This window comes from Raphanus sativus, chromosome 3, assembly GCF_000801105.2.
Source record: "Raphanus sativus cultivar WK10039 chromosome 3, ASM80110v3, whole genome shotgun sequence".
NCBI classification, from domain to species: Eukaryota; Viridiplantae; Streptophyta; class Magnoliopsida; order Brassicales; family Brassicaceae; genus Raphanus; species Raphanus sativus.
Genome location: NC_079513.1, coordinates 14,708,000 through 14,731,895, shown reverse-complemented (window position 1 = coordinate 14,731,895; position 23,896 = coordinate 14,708,000). Strand labels below are relative to the sequence as shown.

Sequence of the window (23,896 nt, the reverse complement as noted above, 5' to 3'; positions counted from 1 at the left end):
TTCACAACTTAACTGTGCATTTACGATGAATACAAGATCAGATCTTTTTTTAAAGTAACACGTAAAGGGTTTTTAGTCAAAAAAACACTTAAAGGGTTAAAAAGTTTAAAATGTAATCAGAAATGTGGGGTGCATAGCAAAAAAGAAAAAAAAATCTTAGAGTTCCCTGGCACGTACATCTGCACTAGGGAGACGAAGTTCAAATGAATGCTCTCCAGGACAACAGTAACTAAATTCAAGTAACATTTTATAGCTACCGAAGTATATACAAAAAATACAACAACCTCTTTTGTACATATGTTGCAATTTGTAAACTCATTTGAACTTATAGTTGATAAAAGATCCAATTAATATGACGAAAGTCAGTATAAAACAAAGACAAAATCATTGTCATTAAATAATTCTTTTCTTTTTCGATTGATCAGTACGTGATTTCAAAAAGGCGTAGGGCAGCCAAGGGGTAAAAGTAAAACAGATAATATATTTTCATAGCTTTTTTTTTTCCTCAAGAGTTTTTTTTTTCATTAATGATAAAAGGAAATGGTCAAGCCTATTATAAATCCTAATACAACAAACCGAAACCCACAAAATAAACAGGCCAAAATGGTTTCTCAATTGGGCCTGAAACCCTACGTCCCACATTGCAGAAACCCTAATCTTATCTCAACACCCGCGCACCGCCGCCTCTCAAATCGATCTGTTCGTTGAAGGGACACATGGCGTCATCCTCGACGTCGAGGGGCAACTTGACGGCACCGCTTGTTGTTACTTCACCGCCGGAGACCGAGAACGCGGATTGCCGGACCACACCAGCTCACCAAGTCTCCGTCGATCTTCACCTCGAACATCTTTACTACCATGGGTCTCTAGAATCGGAGAGAGAGGCAAAATGCCTCCGTGGCGATATCTCCTCCACCGCCATTTCTTGCACATACCCAAAAGAACTCCGCCAACTACACCATCTTTACCGTCGGGGAGCTTCCGCCTCCTCCAACAAGAACACAAACCAAAGAAACTAAAAGCTAACTAAAGAAAATAGACTAAACCCTAAAAGACTAGGGACCATGAGCCGGCGACGCAAGGCAGTGAAAGCCTTTCTTCCCGGAGACTAGAACCGAGCACGGCGGATCTGAAGAAGTTTCCCCGTCACGGCGACAAAAGACCGGCGGCGGCGGAGCTGCGAGAGCCTCCACTTCCCGGAGAAGAACCGGCGGCGATGGATCTGTGGTAGCCTCCATCTCCCGGACGCAAACCTCGAACCTGCGAGCCAATCTTCTCACACCGTGGGACTCCACCGGAAGCGTCTTCCCTCCAAGCGAGGAGCCACCGAAGAGAATGGCACCAATCCAGAGCTCAAACAAAACTACCCGTTAGAAAAGGCGGAGAAGCGGCAAAACGGAAAACCTTGACAGAAAGAAAAAGGAACCGGCGACGGCACGGACGCTCACACGCCGTCCGACCGCCGGTTCCGATCTAGAGCTCTAATGTTGTTGTCTTTATGACAAGTTGTATATATTTTCGTAGCTATTTTCGTTATTCGTCAATATTTATTTTCTTAATTTCCTTGTTCTCTTATGAAAATAAAAAATAAATAATTTGGGTGTACCCAAACCACATTCACATATTATCCATCCACAAGTATATTGTAGGCCCCCTCTTGAGCACTGGGCGAGTAGCTACGGTCCCTTTTCATAAAAATAGAGTGATACTTCCGAATTCCTACGCTTGCTTTCACATGTTGTTAGTATCTAATAGTATGCTAGATTGTTAGTACATTATTCTTCGTACATACACTACAAGAAAACAAATAATTAACGAGGGCCATTTTCCTCGTTAATTCCTCGTAAAAGGAGGTTTACGAGGAATTAACGAGGAAAAGCCTTTCGTCGTTTTTCGTCCGTCGTAAAAAAGGATTCGTCGCCATTTCCTCGTAGAATAGCGAGGTTTCGATTTCCTCGTAAAGACGAAGTTAATATTTCGTCGTAAGTTCCTCGCCCCCTTTCCTTGTAAATCACTCGCCTAGTTTCCTCGTACAAACCACGTGAACCACGCGTCGTTACTTACACGTAAGATCCTTGAAATCATATCCTCGTAAATTCGATGTAATATCCTTGAAAGGATTTCCTCGTAAAATCGATGTAGAATCGTTGAAAGGTTTTCCTCGTAAAAACCTCGAAAGCCATTCCTTGTAAAGACCTCGAAAGACTTTCCTCGTAAAAACCTCGAAAGCATTTCTTCGTAAATTTCTCGGAAACATTTTCGTCGTAAATAACTCGTAGACTTCCATTTTTCGAATTAATAAAATATTATTTGATAAATATAATAATTATTAATTTAACAAAATAAAAATATTTAAATATTGGATTTATAAATAAATTTTAAATAAAATTCACAAGCAACAAAATATTTTATATATAATTAAGTTTTGGATTTTATAATACATAAACCGAAAAAAAACTAAAAAAACTAAGGCTCGTTCATCGCCTCGTAGAATTCCTCGCTCCTCCTCGTAACATCCTCCTCGTTATGTGTGCCCGATGACTCGCCTGGAATGGGATTTTGTTGTTTCATGTTCCTCAACAAAGCTTCCCATTCCGGATTTGTGGACGCTATAACGTCGATGAAGGCTTCGAGTCCACTCACACGGCTTTTGGTCGCGCCCAGCTCGGAACGCAACTGAGTGACTTCTTCGGTCTGTCTCTGAGCATAAGATGATGTCGCTCTCGGGACATCATTGACGGAACCGATCCCCAACGTACGTCCCTTTTTCTTAGGGACAACCTTAAAAACAAAAAAATTATATTTGTTAGTTAAATTTAAAAGGGAAATTTAATCAATTAATAATTAAAAAGATATAATGTTAAAAAATTTACCTCCTCGTAAATCTTATCCACTTCAGTTGTGGATAAGGTAACTGGTAATCCGTCGCCGGACTGCTGGGTCAGCTGAGTCTGGCGCTCTTCAACCCGAGCAATTACGTTGTTGTAGATTTGCTCGGACTTGCCATCTAAAAACTGGCCCGCCTTGTTTTTGTGGGTCCGCTCGTAAAGTTCCGGAAGAGTCGGGAGACGTCCCAACTCTTTGGCCTAAAAACATTTAAGAAAATTGTTAGAAATATATTTAATTATATTAAAAATAATAATTAAATATTTAATTACGTACCATTTTCAAACGGACACCGGCATGTGGTTTTTGGCCCGTAGAGTGTAGCATCGGGCCGTTACCGTGCTCGTCTACCGTGTTACGGGCGGCAGCACAAATGTTTGCGATCCTAATGGAGTTAGGATCCTTCCAGTAACGGATGAGGCCGTCCCAAACATCCGTGGTAAGCTCAGCGGGTTTGCCACGGGTGTACCCCTTGACGATCCAGGCACCCTTCCAGTTGCAAACCGTGTCCGACAAGCGAACTTGCGCCTTTTCGTAAAACGCCTTCCTCACTCTCTCACTGACCCCGATGGACCAATGATACTTTTGCTGCAAAAAAAAATTAATAATTAGTTAATAAAAAAATAATTAATTAATAGAATTACTTACAGCGTAAATCTTGAACCACGTCTTTCGGATGTAGATCGGCGTCAATTTCCAGTTTGGATGCGCCATGGAGAAGTAACCTTTAATCGTCTCGGTTACATCTGTCGCAAGGGAATTGTCAACCCCAAACCTGGAAAAAAATGAAAATTTAAATTATTTAATGAAGTTATAAATTAAAATAATTATTTAAAAAATACACTTACCATAAAGTCCCGTCGGGTCTGTCGGGGTCTATGATTGGTAAACCAGCTCTGCCTGGCATACCAAGAATATCCTCGACAGTGTACTGCGAGAAGGGAACAGTAGGTGGCACCATGAGATCGGGATGAACAGCGGCGGGGATCTCAGGAGGAGCCATCGGAGGAGGCACCGGAGGAGCCATCGGCTGAGCCATCGGCTGAGCCATCGGCTGAGCCATCGGCTGAGCCATCGGCTGAGGCTGAGCCATCGGAGGAGGAATCGGAGGGAAGAAATGCTGAGTCTCGGAACAGACTCCTGATCCGAAGAACCTGAACCGCCGGCACCTGAAGAAGAACCTGGCGGGTCTAACTGACTACCAGGCTCACCGAATATCTCCCTGTAGTGAGCAGTAAGCATGCGCTGGCGAACCTGCAAAAATATATTTTTTTGAGATTATGATCATCAATAATTAAAAAGCTATCATCAATAATTTAAAAATCTATCTAACAAACATAAAATCCGTAAACCTATCTAAATTCTCTAAACTAACCACCTAAATTAACCACCTATCTAAATTGTCTAAACTAATAAAGGGGGCGAGGAAATTACCATTTTCGGAGGAGAGAGGAATGGGAAAGGAGTTAGAGACGAAATGGGGAGGAAGTGGAGAGGAAGTTGGGAGGAATGGACAGTGTGAGGTTTGTGAGGTTGTATATATAAGTTACGGAGGTCTCGCAATTTCCTCGTAAGTTTACGAGGAATTAAAGAGGCCCGTGTTCCTCTTTCTCGTAAAAACCTCGTAAGATTACGAGGAAATTGCGAGGCCCGTCCCAAACTAAACGATAAATTAGCGAGGCCCGTCTTTTTGTTACTCGTAAAACCCTCGTAACATTACGAGGAAATTGCGAGGCCCCTCCCAAATAAAACGATGAAATTTCGAGGCCCGTCTTTCTGTTCCTCGTAAATGCTTCGTAAGTTACGAGTTATTAACGAGGTTATTTTCTAAACCTCTAAACTCTAAACCCCAAACCTTAAACCCCATCTTTCTTATATTCTACTTCATATATTCATAACATATCAAAACTCAAAATTTATAACCACAATTCTTTAACTTCTAATATCAATCTCTTCTTCCTAATTTAAACTTATACAAAATCAAATTATTTATTTAAATATAATCATTTGAAGATTTGAAAATATAATCATTTGAAGATTTGAAAATATAATCTTTTGAAGATTAAAAATATAATCTTTTGAAGATTTAAAAATATAATCTTTTGAAAATTATAAAATTATTAATGGGGTTTGGAGTTTTGGATTTAGACAAAATAGATAAGAAAGATGGGGTTTGGGGTTTAGGGTTTAGGGGTTTAGACAACATATCTCGTTAAAACCTCGTAAACCTACGAGGAAATAACGAGGCAAAAAAAAAAAAAAGAAAGCCTCGTTAATTCCACGTAAGCTTACGAGGGCGTTACGACGATTTGTGCTTACGTGGAATTAACGAGGCCCGTGTATTTCTTTTTTTCTACTTTCCTCGTTATTTCCTCGTAAATTACGAGGAATTACCGAGGTTTTCTTTCTAAACCTCTAAAATCAAAAACCCCAAACCACAAACACCATCTTTCCTATCTTCTACTCTTCATATTCCAATCCCAAACCTCAATCCTTTATTTTTCATTCAAAACCTCAAACTCAATATTCTTAACATTTCAAACCTCAAAATTTATAATCACAATTCTTTAAATTCTAATATCAATCTCTTCTTCCTAATTTAAACTTATACAAAATCAAATTATTTATTTAAATATAATCATTTGAAGATTTGAAAATATAATCATTTGAAGATTTGAAAATATAATATTTTGAAGATTTAAAAATATAATCTTCTGAAGATTTGAAAATATAATCATTTGAAGATTTGAAAATATAATCTTTTGAAGATTTAAAAATATAATCTTTTGAAAATTATAAATTATTAATGGGGTTTGGAGTTTTGGATTTAGACAAAATAGATAAGAAAGATGGGGTTTGGGGTTTAGGGTTTAGGGGTTTAGACAACATATCTCGTTAAAACCTCGTAAACCTACGAGGAAATAACGAGGCAAAAAAAAAAAAAAGAAAGCCTCGTTAATTCCACGTAAGCTTACGAGGGCGTTACGACGATTTGTGCTTACGTGGAATTAACGAGGCCCGTGTATTTCTTTTTTTCTACTTTCCTCGTTATTTCCTCGTAAATTACGAGGAATTACCGAGGTTTTCTTTCTAAACCTCTAAAATCAAAAACCCAAACCACAAACACCATCTTTCCTATCTTCTACTCTTCATATTCCAATCCCAAACCTCAATCCTTTATTTTTCATTCAAAACCTCAAACTCAATATTCTTAACATTTCAAACCTCAAAATTTATAATCACAATTCTTTAAATTCTAATATCAATCTCTTCTTCCTAATTTAAACTTATACAAAATCAAATTATTTATTTAAATATAATCATTTGAAGATTTGAAAATATAATCATTTGAAGATTTGAAAATATAATATTTTGAAGATTTAAAAATATAATCTTCTGAAGATTTGAAAATATAATCATTTGAAGATTTGAAAATATAATCTTTTGAAGATTTAAAAATATAATCTTTTGAAATTATAAAATTATTAATGGGGTTTGGAGTTTGGGATTTAGACAAAAGAGATAAGAAAGATGGGGTTTGGGGTTTAGGGTTTAGGGGTTTAGACAACATATCTCGTTAAAACCTCGTAAACCTACGAGGAAATAACGAGGAAATAAAAAAAAAAAGAAGCCTCGTTAATTCCACGTAAGCTTACGAGGTCGTTACGACGATTTGTGCTTACGTGGAATTAACGAGGCCCGTGTATTTCTTTTTTTCTACTTTCCTCGTTATTTCCTCGTAAATTACGAGGAATTAACGAGGTTTTCTTTCTAAACCTCTAAAATCAAAACCCCAAACCACAAACACCATCTTTCCTATCTTCTACTCTTCATATTCCAATCCCAAACCTCAATCATTTATTTTTCATTCAAAACCTCAAACTCAATATTTTTTTTTATAATCGAATCACATGCATTAAGTCTGAAAATCAATCATATTAAAACACAAATACATCAATCAGATACATTTTCGTCATCACTAGAAACATCATCATTTTCATTAAACTCGTCTTCAACAGCTTCATCTGTGCCATCGTCGGTAAGATCTTCATACTCATGATTATGCGGATCAATGAGAAGAATGTCATCAATTTGTTGTTCAGGTTCCTCGACTTCATTTATCTGTTCTTCTTGCAATGGTGGTTCTTCTCCACTTATGATTCGTCCTCGAGGTGTAACTTTGATCACGGATAACCAATTTATTCCCGATTCTCTCATCCGAGGGTATGGAAGGTAGCTAACTTGATCTGCTTGTGAAGCTAAGATGAAAGGCTCGAATTTGTTGTACCTGAAAATAAAGAAAACATAGAAATAAGCTTATTCTACTCATGTATGCCAAATAAAGAATTTGTTGTACCTTCTTCCACCATTGACATCAACTACACCGAATTTGTTAAACCGAACACCTCTGTTGACGACGGGGTCGAACCACTCACATTTGAAGAGGACGCATTTCAGCTTCAATATCCCTGGAAATTCCACTTCGATAATCTCTGTCAAGATACCGTAGAAATCGGTTTCCCCTTTCACACATATTCCATAGTTACTGGTTGCCCGCTGTCTACCATACTCATATGTGTGAAAAGTATAGCCTCGTGTGAAATACATCTGTGAAGTGGTGACCTTTACATGTGGAGATTGAATTACTTCATGTAACCACTTAGGATAATCTGCATCGTCGTCAAAATCAACCTGCAAAAAAAAAGTGAACGTTAAAATACAAATCATTTATGAATAAAGAGTTTGAGTTAATACATGACTCTTCAACCATTTTATAAAGTGTTGATCTTTCCTTTTGTCTACGTCAGTTGTGGATATACCAGGGAATGTTTCTTCGACTTGTGAAACAAATAGGCTGTAAAATCACTTTTTATATTAATTAATATTTGGCAATTATATATATGTGTTAATTTATATATACGTGTCCATTTATGTTACCTTTCAAATAACGAATCAATGGATCCTCACAATTAAGTAGAATATAGGTGTGTGCACTATGAGCGTCTTCTTCACTCGACCACCAAACCTCTTTTGATTTTCCACCCAGTCGCCCAATCTGGCTAAAGATGTCTGGAACACCAGCAACTGCGTATGTTGGCGCGACACCACCATCATCATATCTCCTTGGAGCTCTTTCCGAGTACGTACTTTTGACGCAAAGTAGTACGATGTGAAGTGAGAAGTTTCTTCCGTCAAACTTCCAGCAATTAGAACCTTCAACCTTTGCAAGGTTCTTTGCTTTCCCTTCAAATATTTCATGGCTCGCTCATACTGATACATCCATCCGTAATGTACAGGTCCACGAAGCAATGCCTCATATGGAAGGTGGACAGCTAGATGCTCCATTACGTCAAAAAACCCAGGAGGAAATATCTTCTCCAAGTTGCACAATAAGATGGGAATGTTCTCTTGAAGCTGTTCCACGACTTCTACTTTAAGGGTGCGGGTGCTCAGATCCCTGAAAAATGCTCCAATGCCTTGTATATTCCAAAAACAATTATACACATATTAGTCATATATATTTCAAACTAAATCATTATATATAAAATAACTGCATAATAAATATAGTACTGCAAGTGCTTCATGTACGTTTGTAGGAAGTAGCTCCGCAAAAGCAAAGGGAAGTAGTCGTTGCATAAAGACATGACAGTCATGACTCTTCATCCCAGAGAATTTTTGACCCTTTTCAACGCATCTAGACAGATTTGAAACATACCCATCGGGGAATTTCACTTCTGATGCTACCCAGTTGAACAACACCGACTTTTTTTCTGAAGACAATCTGAATATCGGAACAGGAACTTGCCCATTGCTGTTTATATGTAACTCGCTTCTTGAGCAAATATCCGGCAAGTCTAACCTTGATTTTATGTTGTCTTTTGTCTTCCCCGGGACATTCAATATTGTATTCATGATGTTCTCAAAGAAATTCTTCTCTATATGCATCACATCGAGGTTGTGGCGCAGAAGAAGATCCTTCCAATATGGCAACTCCCAAAATATACTCTTCTGTGCCAGTTGTGATGAACACCGTAAGAATCAGGCATATTAGGGGGAACATGCCAATTACCACCACGAGGAACTGTTTCCAAAACTCCATAGTAATCGAGTTGCTTTTCAGTTTCTTCTCCAGTTAAATATGGAGGAGGAGTGTCTCTCACAACCCTTTTGTGCCTAAACAATGTCTTGTTTCTTCGGTACGGATGGCCAATGGGAAGAAATCTACGATGACAATCGAACCACTTGTCTTCCTCCCATTCTTCAGTTGAAACGCATCTGTCGCTCCATTACAATATGGACAAGCTAATCTCCCATGTGTAGTCCATCCCGACAACATCCCATAGGCAGGAAAGTCACTTATGGTCCACAAAAGCATCGCTCGCATCGTGAAATTCGTCTTCGTTGAGCAGTCATACGTCCTCTCCCCTGTTGACCACAAATCCTTCAACTCTTTTATCAGTGGTTGCAGGAAAACATCCAGCGACCTTTTAGGATGTTTCGGACCAGGTATTAATATGGTCAAGAATAGCAACTCCCGTTGCATGCACATCTCCGGTGGCAGGTTGTATGGCGTAAGAAAGACTGGCCACAATGAATATTGTCTCCCTGACATTCCGAATGGACTAAATCCATCTGTGCATAATCCGAGATACACATTCCGGATATTGCTAGCGAATTCCGGATATACTTTGTTAAAATGTTTCCAGGCTCTTGCATCTGATGGATGTGTCATCTCACCATCCGTCTGAGTATGCTCGGCATGCCATCTCATCTTTCCAGCAGTCTGCTCTGATTGGTACAATCTTTTCAATCTGTCTGTAATTGGTAGGTACCACATCCTTTGGTACGGTACCCTATTACGTCCCCGTCCTTGCGGCTTGAATCGTGGCTTCTTGCAGAATCGACATTCTTCTAACTTCTCATCATTTCCCCAGTAGATCATGCAGTTGTCGATGCAAACATCTATCATCTCCGAAGGCAACCCAAGACTATACACCAGTTTCTGAATCTCATAATAAGAATCAGCAGACACATTGTCTTCTGGCAAATACTCTTTGAACAAGTCTGCCAATTCATTCATGCAACTTTCAGGTAGATTGTGATCAGTTTTAATATTCATCATTCTAGCAGCCAACGACAATTTAGAGAGACCTTCTCTACAACCACTGTAAAGTGGTTGATTCGCCGCATTTAACATTTCATAAAACTTTTTTGCATCTATGTTAGGTTCTTCATCTTCATCATGAGCTACAAATGCATCAGTTACCATATCATGAACCCTATCAAAATCTACCATCTGCTCCTCCTGATGGTAACTAGGTTCATTATGCAAATGAAGAGCAACCGGTTCTTCCTGAAAATTGCTATTACTACTACTAGCTTCATTCTGATCATAATTATTATAACCTTCTCCATGTTGAAACCAGATATAGTAATTTGGCGTGAAACCTCTATTTATTAAATGCTTCCAAACATTTTCACGATTTGCCAATTTCGAATTGTTGCATTTCCGACATGGACAGAACATCTTACCGCTTTCTAGGGCGAGCGGTGTGGAATCTGCTTGATGCATAAATGTCTCCAGTCCCGCAATGTATTCTTTCGTCACTCTCCCCGTTAGCATCTCTATGCATATACATCCACCTCCGCAACTCGTAGACATCCCAGAGCCTGACATTTTTTTCCTTTCACGTTTTTCTTTTTTTTCTTGTTGGTGTGTTTAAAATGATGTTGAAACTTCCATATTTATAGAAAATTTTCGAATCTGGTAGTTGAAGTTTTGCGATGAATTTGCGAGGAAAAGGTAGGTAGCAAAAAAAAACGTGCTTTAAAATTCTTCGTTAAGTTCACGTATATCATTTCCTCGTAAAGGTGACGTAAATTTACGTTGATTTAACGAGGAAATTATATTTCCAGTTTTCCTCGTAAAGATAATGCAAGCTTTACGTGGTTTTTACGAGGAAAATGTATTTCCTCGTAAAGACCACGTAAAGTTACGTGGGCTTTACGACGAAATGTTATCTTCGTTAGTTTACGAGAAAATAACGAGGTTTATTTCTTTCGTTGTAAATTCCTCGTAAGTTCCTCGTACATTTACGAGGATTATATTCCTCGTTAACTTTCCTCGCCAAAATGCTGTTTTCTTGTAGTGATATATAAAGATTGCTTGCATTGTTAATCATGTTAAGTACTTTGCCAGCTAAACAATGAACCAAAAAAAGAAACGTAGTGGCTTCTTAGCTTAATCACCAAACATAAATATAGTTGCTTCACATAATCTGATAAAAAAGTCATTTGATACTGTCAATTTTTTTTACAATGTATAAAATCCAAATTATACGTTAAGGTAGATGAACTTCCAATCTAAAACTAATTGATGATAAAAAGAATGGTCTATCTATTTTATATATTACTTAGGATCTCTTCCAATTACCGAAAAAATATTTTGTGTCCAAAAAAGCTTTTTTGAAATGATGATTCTTTGAGTATTAATTTTGGAATGTCCGGATAAAGATCGATGAACCAATTTTAGAACAGATCGATGTGGATCGGATTAGACTAAGTGGATCGGGTTTTAATCAGTGGCGGACGCAAACGTACCGGTATGGGGTCCTGTGCCTCCTACTCTTTTTATTTTCTCTTAAATAATTTAAGTATATTGATTAGATATTATATAGTTTTATGAAAAAAATACTAAAAGTGACCCCAATCTAATATTATTTTTGATGCTTTTAACATTGTGCTCCAACTGTAAATGTGTCTAGATCCGCCCCTAGTTTTAATACCATATTAAGGTAGATAAACGTTCGATTTAAAATCAATTGGTGATAAGAGAAATTGTCCACCTATGTAAATCTTACATATTATTTATGATCCTTTAGAACTACCGATGTGACATTATATATAACTAAAATGAAATGATTGTAGGTTTTAGTGGTATTCATCTTGCATTTTTAAATACTATTTGGAACACTAGTGATTTCATTTTGCATTATATTATTTTCATATCCTTTCATGTGTTCAAATTTGAACTCAAGTTCAATCGATAAACTATATAATTTTCATCGTATATTACTTGAAATGTTATCTTATTTAAGAGTGAGATTCGTAACACATGGATGATGATTTATTTAGGAAAAATTCAAGCTGAATCTCACAATTAAATTTATAATATCACTGAGACATTAATATACATGTACGGCACAAGTGGACTCTCACTCTACTATCATGTTAATTAGTCTCATAAATTCCATTTCAAAATCAATTGGTAATGAATAAGTTAGTTCATGTGTTTATATATATTATTACTCGAGTTTCATCTAGATCAGATATGAGAATTTTTACCTCTGTTACCTGTTATATATATTTTTTGCTATGAAAACCCCACAAGGCACCAAATGGAAAATGTTTTTTAATTATGTTAACTAACTGCAATTTCAATACCTGTTTTCTAGTGCAATGGAATTATGGAACTTAGTTGACTTATTGTATGAACATGATACCTTTTTAAAACTAAAAATACAATTTCTGATTAATTCTCTAATAAAGAGTTCCATTACAATGGCCTATGAAACTATGTAACATGATACTCTTTTCTTTTTATTCAGAGATAACCTTTATAAGAAGTTTGTATAAATGAAATGTAAATCTATAACATTATAAAATTGAACATTAAACCGAAATGACTTGACTACAACATTTTTGGTTGAAAGATCATTATCAGTAATATTTACATAAAAGTTTGCTGACAACCATATTTTGTGTCTACAGCCGAATATAATGTAGCTAGAAAGAATGTTGGACGGGGCTGAATTATCTTATTTTCAGCATGAAAATAACAACGCTGTGACTGTTGTCATACATCATATGTAATGTGAAACCAAGCTAAAAATCCACTGAAAATGACGCGAACGGAAGATATACATTTTTTTTTTTGACTTAACGGAAGATATACATTGATATTCTCATGTTTACATTTTCAGAACCCTTGCCTATACACACATAAAAATATATACGTATATACACAAAAGATTTTCATATACTAATTTACACTGAGATACAAACAAGGAAGTGAGAAAGATTTGAGTGCTAACATGTAAAGCCGGTCGCCGACCTCTTATGATATCACGATCATAATTAATTAGGTGGGTAGTTTCCAGATTTTTGGAAGTATTTATTATTCGATCCATTTGACGGAATAATCAATTATCCGATATAATCAGATCTGTACCTATCCAAATATTTGTTGTCCGAATATCCAGAAAATATTATATTTTAATTGGATAATAATCGATTTGATCCATATAAATAAAATAAAAATTTAAAGATAAATTAAAAAATTGAAAAATTATATAAATAATTAATATTTTATCACAAAATGAAATTTATTTACTTTTTAAATTTAATTTTATTACAAAGTTAAAATTAATTTACTTTTAAGTTTTAATAAGTAAAATTAATCAATTTAATAAATCAAATCTTGTAAACCTTACATAACATATAACAATAATATATATATAATATATATATATATAATTACTGAAATATATGTATATACATAAACATAATAAGATCGGATTCAATATCCGCTCTTAAAATATTAATATTATTTATGTTTTGTTTTTATGGATATTTACTTATCAGTATTTGATTTGTTTCATAAAGTTATGTACTGTTTGATTTTTTTTGTTCAAATTAAAACGGATAATGAATCGAATCAGCGAACAGAAAAAACGAATCGGATCAAGATTATGAATATTTTGCCTATTAATTACTGTAAAGAGTGGTTGTAAAGTTGAATCTATAAAAGATAGAATTTGTCTTTATGTTTGCCAAAGCTTTCATGTGGCCAAACATTGGATTGGTTGGCAGAGACAATTTCACTTGCATGGAGACAAACTTATAATGCGCAAATCTTCCATTACATTATATATAGCATTTCACGTACAAACGATGTCAAATTATATAACATGGATATGAAAATTAGTACCAAAAAAACGAGTTCACTTGGCAAGCTAGCTATACACAAAAGAATTGTAATAACTTGGATAAAACAAGAAGTGAAGGACTATTAATTATTCTTTAACAATAGCTAGCTTACCAAGTGAACTCGCAATCTAGTGTAAAATCGAGGACAAAGATTGTTGACAATAGTTTATATTTGAACATGGAAAAGGTCATATATTGATGAGTATATGCATAGAAGAAATCTCTGTAATATTAGTATATGATTAGTAGTTTTAGGGATTATATGTTAGGTTTTGTTTAGATTGTGGTTTATAATGTAGATTTTCTGAAATTTATAAAGTTTATATTTTCTTTCTGTATTTACTAGGTATATTTTCTTTCTGTATTTTCTTCCCTTATAAAAATATGAAAATAATTTCATATTTCTTGAATATGATCGATTATAAAAGAAATATAGTCAACTACACAGTTCTTAAATCATTTAATATAGTCAACTATACAATTCTTCAATCATTTTGTCAAGACTGACTCAATCTCGCTAATAGACAGAAACTATGACTCTAAAATGTTAGCTTGTGGCTCATATAAACAGTTCTCTTTTGAACCGACTTACTGTTTAAATCTTGTCTTTTGTAACTATGTGGTTAAAACGACTAGGTGAGATGATATAATATGGTAGTGTTGATAAAAAATCAATGTTTCTAGGTGATACTTATATCATCATCTCGTCACATTGTGGTTAAAGCATGTTCTGAGGTAATATGGTCACAATCTGATTGTATTAGATCCATTAGGTTAACAAAAAGTTGGATTTCGAGTTTTAAAAAAAAATACAAAATCCCCTCACATTCATTCATAATGGGTAGTCTATACTTCGACATGTATATAATCTGGATAGTATAACAAAATAAAAATTACTTTGTTACTTTTTGATTCTTTTTATTGACTGACTAATCATAGCTCAGGTTTAATGGGACGCCAAAATCCCTTCCGACCAACCAAAAATCGATCCTGGTATATTTTGGTTGACCAATGAAGCGAACCAAGTATGGATTCAAGCTTCTTTATCGTTTCCATGGTGTCTTGTACACAAGGTACCCTCCTGGTCTCACAACACCCTGTCAATCTCAGCTACCACTCGTACAGTCTCACACCTAATACCATCAACAAATGGTCTGTGTGTTAGGGTATCAAACATGATCTCTTGGGACAAACTTGAGCTACACAGTGACCCAAAAAAAAAATTCATACCAAACAAAACAAGTTAATGCTTACCTTTGTGTGACATCTCCCAAGTAAAAAACTGGAATGCAACAGATCGTATGTTCTAGGGTAAGTGTTCAAGGACTCACACCAGTCGTGGTAAACTCCGATCAAGCCACGATCAAAAACGACTGAGAGAGTGTCAGGTTTATCCACAGGAACAACATTCATCACCCACAGAGGTCGGTTTACAAGAGCAGCAGCAAACCTATCACACCAAAAAAAAACATGTAACTAAGTCTAAGTTCTGGTTTTGTAATAAAAGCAGGATTCTCTTTTTCTAAGTTTCACATAAATGTAAACTTACCCGCCAAAACCGGCATTCATGTCCATCACATTCCGCACGCTTGACCAGTTTACAGCTAAACGTTCAAGATAGACATCAGATACAATCTCTGACCATTTCTCTGTATCTTTCTTGAATGTTTCCACGTCAACCAAACCGCTTTTAGGTTTAACACTCACAAGCCGTTTAGGCCAAAGTTCAGGCCAAGTCTGGACACCTCCACTCGGTAACTTGGAGATGCATTGGCGGAGAGGAGCATACCTAAGATTTAAAAAAAAAAATCAAAAAGGGATATGAAAGGGTGAACATACACACATACTTTTATGTGAGTTTTATACCATGAAGCATTCACTTCCTCTTTAACGCAAAGAGGTGGTTCTTGCGTGTTACGTTTCTTATAGCAAGATTCTGAAGTTGGTTTTTGATATATCACGAGTCCTATCCCTGAGGAGTCAACCGTCTTTGCCACGACCTTCCAGCAAATGGATTTAGTCAGAGAAACCATGCTGCAAAAACAGAAGCATAAAGATCAAGACCCAAATGTTGTATATAACCAAATCTCAAGAACAAGACTGTTACCAACCAGTCCATATCTTGCTATCTCTGTCATTGTCTCGATAAACAGGAGTTGCGGACCATATGAAGAAACCTCCTGGCCTGAGTACCCTATTGAGCTCCAACAACGGTTTCCCACCTAACAAAATCAAACCGAAAATGACCGTGAAGCCTTGAAGCTTAAGCAGCGTTAAGAGAGAAAGAAAGGAGACAAGTGTTGTTACCATCAGCATCCCAATGGACTCTGCAACGTGCGCAATGGATAAGATCAAACGCATTGGTCGGGAAAGTAAGCTGTTGCGTTCCAATGACGGAAAGTGTTGCAGGTATCCCTCGTTCTAAGGCAAACTGAATCTGAGCTTCGTGTTCGTCTTTAGGGGCAAACGACATCGTAAATGACATCTTTGTCTAGTAAAAACCCGCCAAAGCTAGCGACTCCACAACCAACATCTAACACAACTCTTATGTTTTTGCCCCATTTGATAACCGGTAACGCCTGTGGAGTTTGAAATGAATGTAGCATGAATATATATATATGGTTTTGATCCAGACAAACAGGGGAGAGAAGAGTAAAAAAAGTGCAGACCTTTTCGATGAACTCAACGTAGTGAGTGACTCCGTATTTGAATTGAGTACCTCCTCCGGGAAACACTAAAAACTCGCCCTCCTTTTTAACCCAGTTTTGTTCCTTCTTGTATTCAACAAGCTTGGGGTGAGGAACATTGTTATACCATTACCTACAAGATCATGCAATACATGTAAATTAATACAACTTCTCTTGGTACTAAAATTAAGTTTTGTTCAAAAGCTTTGAAGTTTTTTCTTGCCTTTCCACAGAAAGTTCCATAGTTATAGTTTAAGCACTAAACTAAAGACATACTCAAACAGTCCAAACGGTTTACTTGCAGGTCTGAACTAGATCATCTATCTTCAAATCAAAAGCTATAATTTTCTTTGTGCCTTAAACTCTGAATCCATCAGAGCCTGAACAAAGATCTTTTCTATAATTTAAGCACTAAACTGAAGACATACTCAAACGGGTTACTTGCAGAACTGAACTAAATTAACTATCTTCAGAACAAGCAGATCAAAAGCTATAACTTTTCAATATTTTACCAAAAAAAAGAAGAAAAAAACAATTAAAGAAATGTTCCAAAAGTTCCAATAGTACCAAGATCATTCAAAAATTACTGAACTCATGTGGAACTAATACAACTTCTTCTCTGCATTTTCAGGTGATAGAGCTTTAAAATTTATCACTAAACTGAATATATATACTCAAGTGGGCTTTACTTGTAGGACTTAACTAAACAACATAGCGAACTAAAGCTAGAATATCTCAATATCAACACCAATAAAAACAAGAAGAGGATGTGTGTCTCACCATGTCACGGCTCTTAGGCCACGGAACGGGCGGCTTATAGTTATCCGGCAAGGGCACGAGACACTTAGGTGTTGGTTCAGGGCAATGCCGCTCACGATGTTCCATATGCCTCCTCGATTTGAGCTGCTTAATGGCGTCGCGATTGTCCAAACAAGGAATGTAATCGACAGATTCAGCGCCTTTGCAGAGATCCCACTTCATCACCTCCTCATCCTCGTGGTGGTTGTGGGAAGCGTTGAGCTTCATCTTCATCTTCTGAGGAGGAGTCGAGGGTTTGGGAGTGGTGTGTAGTCGGTGGAGAGAGAAGGGAGAGGGAATCTGAGGTTGTCGGAGGTGAAGAGGAAGAAGGTGATGGCGATGAGGAGAGTGGTGAGGAGTATAACGACGACTTGCTGTACGGAGATCGCCATTGAAGAAGATGGATCATTAGAGAGAGAGACAAGTAACGAGACCGTGTCTCAGGTAAGAAGAAGCTGAGCTGAGCGAGCTTCAAAAGTCGCAGCTTTCACATTTCGATTTCGATTTTGGCAGAGAGCAAACATCATTGAGTTTTGTTTTTACTTTAAACGCAACGCACCGACAAGAGTAAAAAAGAGCAATTTATGTCCGAATACTTTTATTTCTGTTTTTTCATTTTCCTTTTCTTGACAATGAATCTTTTTTAGAAAATTTTATGTTTTATGTATGCCTTTTGAGTTTTAATTTTTAATTAGTTAAATATATGAAAATTAATAAACGAATTCTCAATATTCAAATGTAGCCAATAAATTCACAGACCCGCTATCCTAACTTTTACAGTTTTACTTTTCAATTAAACATGATTTTTACTGACTAAACTTTTCATACATGGGTTCAATTAAGATTTCTTAATTTTCATTTAATAAGAATTTCGATTTGATATTTTCACACATATTAATAAAATGATTAAATATATTTACATTTAAATAATTAATCTTATATATATATATATATATATATATATTTAATCAATAGTATTTAAGATAATAAAATTATACATAGGATCAATTCATTTTGTAATTAATATTCCATCCGTTTCAAAATAATATATATTCTAGAGTTTTTATGCTTATTAAAAACACTAAAGTTCTGATAATAGATACAATATTTTCTGTATTTATCTATTTTCTATGATTTTTAACCAATCAAAATTCAATAAATATAATTAATGTCTTTAAAGTTTACAATTTGCCGATTATTACATACACTGAAAATGTATAATATAGATCTTTAGAAACAATTTTTTCCTAAAATATGAATCATTCTGAAACGTAAAGAATATTAAATTTAAAAATAAATATGTTACTTTTAAATTTTAAAATGACATTCTTTGTATTACAAGGACTTCCATTTGTTCCAGAGAGTCTTGTTGGCACTGAGGGAGAACTTTCCAATTGAGGACTTAAAAGAGGAGCATGAGATACATTCAAGAACTTCCATTTGTTTCAGAGAGTTTTTTTGGCACCGAGAGAGAACTTCCATTTGTTCCAGAGAGTACTGTTAGCCTGTCTTTGATAATAAGGTACTATGAAGAATCTTCAGCTTCTTCTGAATGGACAAGGTTTATTATCGCAGCTTATGATCCAGCCACGGTAAGTTTTGTTGGCATATTTCTTTGAAGATAATGTAATTAGAATCTCCACATATATCTATAATAATCTTTCTCATAGGGTAATCACCGATTGGAGAGTGCTATAGTAGACACTGAAGAGAGTGATGGTGATCTTTTAGTGTCTCTTAACCTAAGAACGGTAAAGAATATAAATTAATGAATATTTACCGAGTATTAAAGAAAGAAAATTGATTTTAAATGTATACAGATCGCTGGTGAAAATCTTGCTTGGGAAAATGGACAAGACAGAAGATGGAAATAAAAGAAAACGCTGCAACGAAAATTTTATAATAGGACAAGACATGAACAGAAGATAAGAAACGAAAAAATATGCCTCAAAGACAATTTTATGATGGGATTGTCATCAAGACCTTTTAGTATTTTACTATTTTTACAGTTGTTTGACATATAGGTTTTTACAATACCATGATGCATTTAACCTGTTACTTTTTCTGTACTAAATATGTAATCACTACTTTTAGTAAAATCCACCTTTTATTTAATTAAAATGTGATGAGTATCTATTTAGCAAGAGAAATTTGACTAGATGCAAAGTTGACAAAAAAAAATTTGACAAAAAAAAAGTTAGGATTTGACAAATTTGTTGTTTGAAGTATTACTAATTTAAATTTTAACAGATTTAAGATACATAAATAGTTAAAGTCATGTGGTGTTCTGATATCAGTTTTTATTCTCGAGGGGAGATCTGGGTTTAAAAAAGCGTGCTAAGACTTCGCCTTAGCGTGAGGCGACCTTTGTTTTGGGGGTCACCGCCTCAGAGTCGTGAAGTAAGGCGAATTCGAGTAAGCGTCGCTTCAACCTCGCCTCAAGCCGCTTTAGAAGACTCACGCTTCATTACGCTTCACTGCTTAGGCGACTTAATCGGTAACTTTTCCTATCAAAACTTATTTTACATTTTTAAAAAAATGTTTATGTTGGTTTGATTTTATGTTTAAGACTTTTTTGGCTTTGATTTTGTTTCTTGAACACTTTATGGAGATTAATTCTCTGTTTTAAGTTTTGTTTTCTGGAGCCTTATTTATTTTTAATTTTACTACTTAGGATAATTATAAAGAATAAAAGAACATGAATGATTTTTATGTGCTAACCCCTAATTTTACGTGCAGGTTTAGCCTATGCTTTAAGTTGGCGAGGCGAGCTAAAGCGACGCTATAGCTTTGAGGCGACTTTGACCTTTCTGTCACTTCACGGGTTGAAGCGCTATTTTAAACCCAGGGGGAGACATGTGTTTACTGATTTCTCTTTGTTATATGAGATGTTACTGATCATTTGAAATGGAAGCCCATTTATTTAAGAAAACAAACAAAAGCAATGATTCTTTTATGGGAAAATGTTAAATAAATCCTCAACTTTGCGATTTGGACTATTATAATCCCCAGCTTTCAAAATAACCACAAAAGTCACACATTTATTATCAACTATCTAAAAAACCTCTAATTTTTCGTTGAATGAATCAATTTAAACCCGGCGTTAATTATATTGACAGAACATTTAAACTCAGTTAACTCTATTCGTTAATCACAACGTCGCAGTGTTTTGTCAATTAAAAATCACATCTTCTTCTTCTTACCTACATCGTCGACTCCACTTTTTCTTTTCGATCCACTTTTGGCCCCAATGGCTTTGGATGATTCTCCGAGAAACTCACCACGAGATTGTCCCGATGCTGCTGACATAAACGCTACATAGTTGGCACCACCGAGTTTTTCTTGTCGAGACTTCTTGTTCTTTTGATTACCCATCTCCTCTCTCTACGATTTGGTTCGTCGAAGATTTTTGGTGATGGTTCGTGTTTTAGGATTCGTGATTGAGAGAAAACCCCAAATTGATTTGAGAAATAATGAGAGGAGATGTGTTTTTTTAATCGACAAAACACAGCGTTGTTGCGGTTAACGACGAGAATTAACTGAGTTTTAGTTAGTGTAATTAACATCGGGTTTAAATATCCATTAAACGAAAAATTATAGGTTTTTAGATAGTTGATAATAAATGTGTGATTTTTGTGGTTATTTGAAAGTTGGAGATTATAATGGTCCAAATCGCAAAGTTGAGGATTTGTTAACATTTTTCCCATTCTTTTATTGATATAGTGGAAATAAGAAAGCCAGCAGTAGATGCTTGCACTTATTCTGTGACTGATATCGTTTCTTAAACTTGCAGTAACACAATTATATTGATTGATTTAAACCAAGGCAAAGTGTTACGTTGGTAATGGAGTAACTGGGTAACAATGTTTAACCCAAAAAATAATCAAAGCTTTATAGGATCATGAATGTAATGTTTGATACTTAAAACCCCTCAAACGGGTGAAATAACATTCGTATCAACAACAACAACAACAAAAAACAAATCTTTTTGGTGGTGTTCTACTTTAAAAGAAAAGACTACTCAATGATTCCTGCGCCACCATCGATATCAACTTCGCCCATCCCCGTGTCTTCTTCCTCTTCTCCACTTTCTTCATCCCCGCTGATTTCTTCATTGTCCATTCTTAGCTTAGCCATGTGTTCTGTCAGCATCTTATCATCTCTTTCACTCACCTGTCAAAACCATAGATAGACAAGAGATAAAAACTCTTACAAATATAGGTAAGCAAGTTCTTGGGATGGTTCAACACTAAAGAAAGATACTCACAGCTCTAGGTGCCTCCTTAATGACGAGCTTGCCTTTGTGTTTGTCAATTGTCTCAGTGCAAACTGCTATGGCCTTCTCTAGAATTTCAATCCCTTGTTCCTGTTATTTACATTATAGATAGCCTTAGAAGATCAGGAAAAAAAAATGGGACACAAGTAACAGAGCATAGCATTCAAACTCCCTAACCTTGTCAAGAGTAGTATTGACCAATCATGATTTTCAAGATAGAAGATTCCCTAACCTTGTCAAGAGTCTGAGTAGTAAGGACATATAGAGGTGGAGCAACCAATTTAATCTTAACAGGACAGTCTTCGTTTCCAGCAGCTTCAGCCTTTTTCATGGCTTCCTGAAAAAACGCAAGTAAGTGTTAAGAATCATTGTTGTATTCTTTTCATATGTTATATAAATAATCCACAAAGTGTTTACGACCTTAATGTGAACAACACCGTCAAACTGAAAACATTTCAATTCGATATCAGCACGGATTTTCATTGGCTGTGGTGTCATTCTCCTCCTAATGTTCTTCACAAGCGCATCTTTCACTTCTTCCGTAACAGCAGGTACAACCCTGGTCACCTGCAAAGAAGAAGGCTAGTATCATTAGCATCAAAGGAAGTTTCTACTAACAACTAAAACAAAACAAGTGAAAAGTCTATACCTCCTGCCCATCAGGCCCAACTTCTTTGATCTCACGGGTGAGGGAACCCAGCACAGAATCAGGATCAGTCACTAAGACCTTGAAAGCCTGAACAAAAAGAAACAAACAAAAACATTTGAGATGGGGATGCAATAAAAGGCTATATTAACAAGATCTTACCTCAAAAGCATGACCATGTTTACGGTACAAAGGCCAACCAATGTTCACATACAACTCCTGCAAAAAAAATAAAAAAAACTCACATCAATGTATAATCAAGGGTTACATCAGTAAATTATAATAGCTGCAGATGCAGAGATCTAATTACTAAGATATAACAGTTTCTAACTCGCAGCATCACCACCACACAAAGAAAGCTACTTTACACTAGATAAAAGAATTTGTACAATCAAAGATTACATCAGAAAACTATAATAGCTGTACATGAAGAGACCTAATCACTAAAATTATAACGGCTTCAGGTCTAACCATAACAACATAAAGGTAGCAACTTTACACTATATACAGAATCTTCACAATCAATATCACTAAAAGATTCGAATTTTTTCTATTTTATTTTTACCTCCAAATCAATAGAAAGCGTCTCAGCAACATGACGCATGATAGAATGCACAAGCTTGCTCTTGTTATACCTCTCTTCACAAGTCTGTATATCCTCCTCGCTAACCCTGCGTTTGCTCAGATCAATGTACCCTTTCTCCTTGTCCACACGCAGGACCATGACGGGCTCGATTCTCCCGACCTTGATCAAGCTGCTCACGCTCCGGATCCGACGGCGGGAGAGCTCGGAGAAGAGGATCATGCCTTCGATGTTGTTGTACTCCAGGAGTGACACGTAGGCTCCCATGTCCGCGATGTTTTTGACCTGGATCATTACGGCCATGTCGACTTCGGGGTACTTGGATTCGTACATCCGGCACTCTAGATTCGGAGGAGTCGCCATGGTTGAAAGAGGGGAAATGGGAATTAGGGTTTTACGCGACGGAGGGAGTAATCAATCAGAGGCAGATAAGAGACGAGGAAGACGACTTGAAACGGCGTCGTTTTAGATAACTCGGAAGGTGAATACGGTGTCGTTTAGAGGCTAAATTTTTTGGTTTTATTTTAACCGGATCATATGATTGGGTTTGAGTCAACATTTTTTGGTTTAGGTAAAAATATTTATATCGAACCGGTGAATCAATATTTGTAAGCTTTTTGGGTGTACTTGGATAGGACCAGGCTGAACCGGTCATCATTGTGGGTTCTCGTACCAGATTCAGTGTCATATAAGTCTATGGCTCTTGCAAAATTAAAAAAAGTTATACCTCACAAAATCGAAAAGGCTGCAGAAGCATCTGATTCGAAACGCCATGGTTTCTAGAGATTATCACAGACATTATAATCTTTTTTAACCTATTCTCAAGTCATATTCACATGCCTATTGAATAAGAGACATTTGGGACCTTGGATGATCTCAACTTTAAATGCAACTAAGCTGTTGCTTATGCCGATCCTCTATGCATCTAGGTATAGCAAAAGAGTACTTATGATCCATTCTTCTGACCAAAATATATAGTTTAAAGAAATAGCTACCACGATTTTTAGGTGTTAACTAGCTAGCCATTATCT

At 36.0% G+C, this 23,896-nt stretch overlaps 3 protein-coding genes and 1 pseudogene across 3 annotated transcripts; all 4 read right to left on the bottom strand.

Moving 5' to 3' along the window:
- Window positions 1-2,388: 2,388 nt before the first annotated feature.
- On the bottom strand, window positions 2,389-4,011 carry LOC108824477 (probable transposase-like protein At4g04430). Its single transcript, XM_057005967.1, has 5 exons — window positions 3,735-4,011; window positions 3,535-3,661; window positions 3,163-3,474; window positions 2,874-3,086; window positions 2,389-2,781 (listed from the first exon to the last, which is right to left on the bottom strand). The coding sequence occupies exons 1-5, from the start codon at window positions 3,977-3,979 to the stop codon at window positions 2,467-2,469; spliced, it is 1,212 nt and encodes a 403-aa protein (XP_056861947.1). The 5' UTR covers window positions 3,980-4,011; the 3' UTR covers window positions 2,389-2,466.
- Window positions 4,012-6,802: 2,791 nt separating this feature from the next.
- LOC130509602 (uncharacterized) lies at window positions 6,803-7,578 on the bottom strand. Its single transcript, XM_057005757.1, has 2 exons — window positions 7,244-7,578; window positions 6,803-7,174 (listed from the first exon to the last, which is right to left on the bottom strand). Exons 1-2 carry the CDS (start codon window positions 7,492-7,494, stop codon window positions 6,841-6,843), a joined length of 585 nt encoding a protein of 194 aa, XP_056861737.1. The 5' UTR covers window positions 7,495-7,578; the 3' UTR covers window positions 6,803-6,840.
- Window positions 7,579-15,084: 7,506 nt separating this feature from the next.
- On the bottom strand, window positions 15,085-17,893 carry LOC130509053 (probable methyltransferase PMT23; annotated as a pseudogene).
- Window positions 17,894-21,226: 3,333 nt separating this feature from the next.
- LOC108844194 (eukaryotic translation initiation factor 2 subunit alpha homolog) lies at window positions 21,227-23,297 on the bottom strand. The gene is made up of 7 exons (XM_018617415.2): window positions 22,848-23,297; window positions 22,445-22,501; window positions 22,286-22,372; window positions 22,057-22,203; window positions 21,869-21,973; window positions 21,628-21,726; window positions 21,227-21,533 (listed from the first exon to the last, which is right to left on the bottom strand). The coding sequence occupies exons 1-7, from the start codon at window positions 23,226-23,228 to the stop codon at window positions 21,378-21,380; spliced, it is 1,032 nt and encodes a 343-aa protein (XP_018472917.1). The 5' UTR covers window positions 23,229-23,297; the 3' UTR covers window positions 21,227-21,377.
- Between the last annotated feature and the right edge of the window lie 599 nt (window positions 23,298-23,896).

Coding starts and splice junctions, on each gene's coding strand:
- LOC108824477 (XM_057005967.1), bottom strand. CDS start 3,979: ATGGCTCAGCCTCAGCCGATGGCTCAGCCGATGGCTCAGCCGATGGCT. Junction 3,475..3,534: donor CGTGGTTCAAGATTTACGCT/GTAAGTAATTCT, acceptor TTTTTTTTGCAG/CAAAAGTATCATTGGTCCAT. Junction 2,782..2,873: donor TGGATAAGATTTACGAGGAG/GTAAATTTTTTA, acceptor TTTGTTTTTAAG/GTTGTCCCTAAGAAAAAGGG.
- LOC130509602 (XM_057005757.1), bottom strand. CDS start 7,494: ATGTATTTCACACGAGGCTATACTTTTCACACATATGAGTATGGTAGA. Junction 7,175..7,243: donor GATGTCAATGGTGGAAGAAG/GTACAACAAATT, acceptor CTTTATTTTCAG/GTACAACAAATTCGAGCCTT.
- LOC108844194 (XM_018617415.2), bottom strand. CDS start 23,228: ATGGCGACTCCTCCGAATCTAGAGTGCCGGATGTACGAATCCAAGTAC. Junction 22,373..22,444: donor AACATGGTCATGCTTTTGAG/GTAAGATCTTGT, acceptor CTTTTTGTTCAG/GCTTTCAAGGTCTTAGTGAC. Junction 21,974..22,056: donor ACGGTGTTGTTCACATTAAG/GTCGTAAACACT, acceptor GCGTTTTTTCAG/GAAGCCATGAAAAAGGCTGA.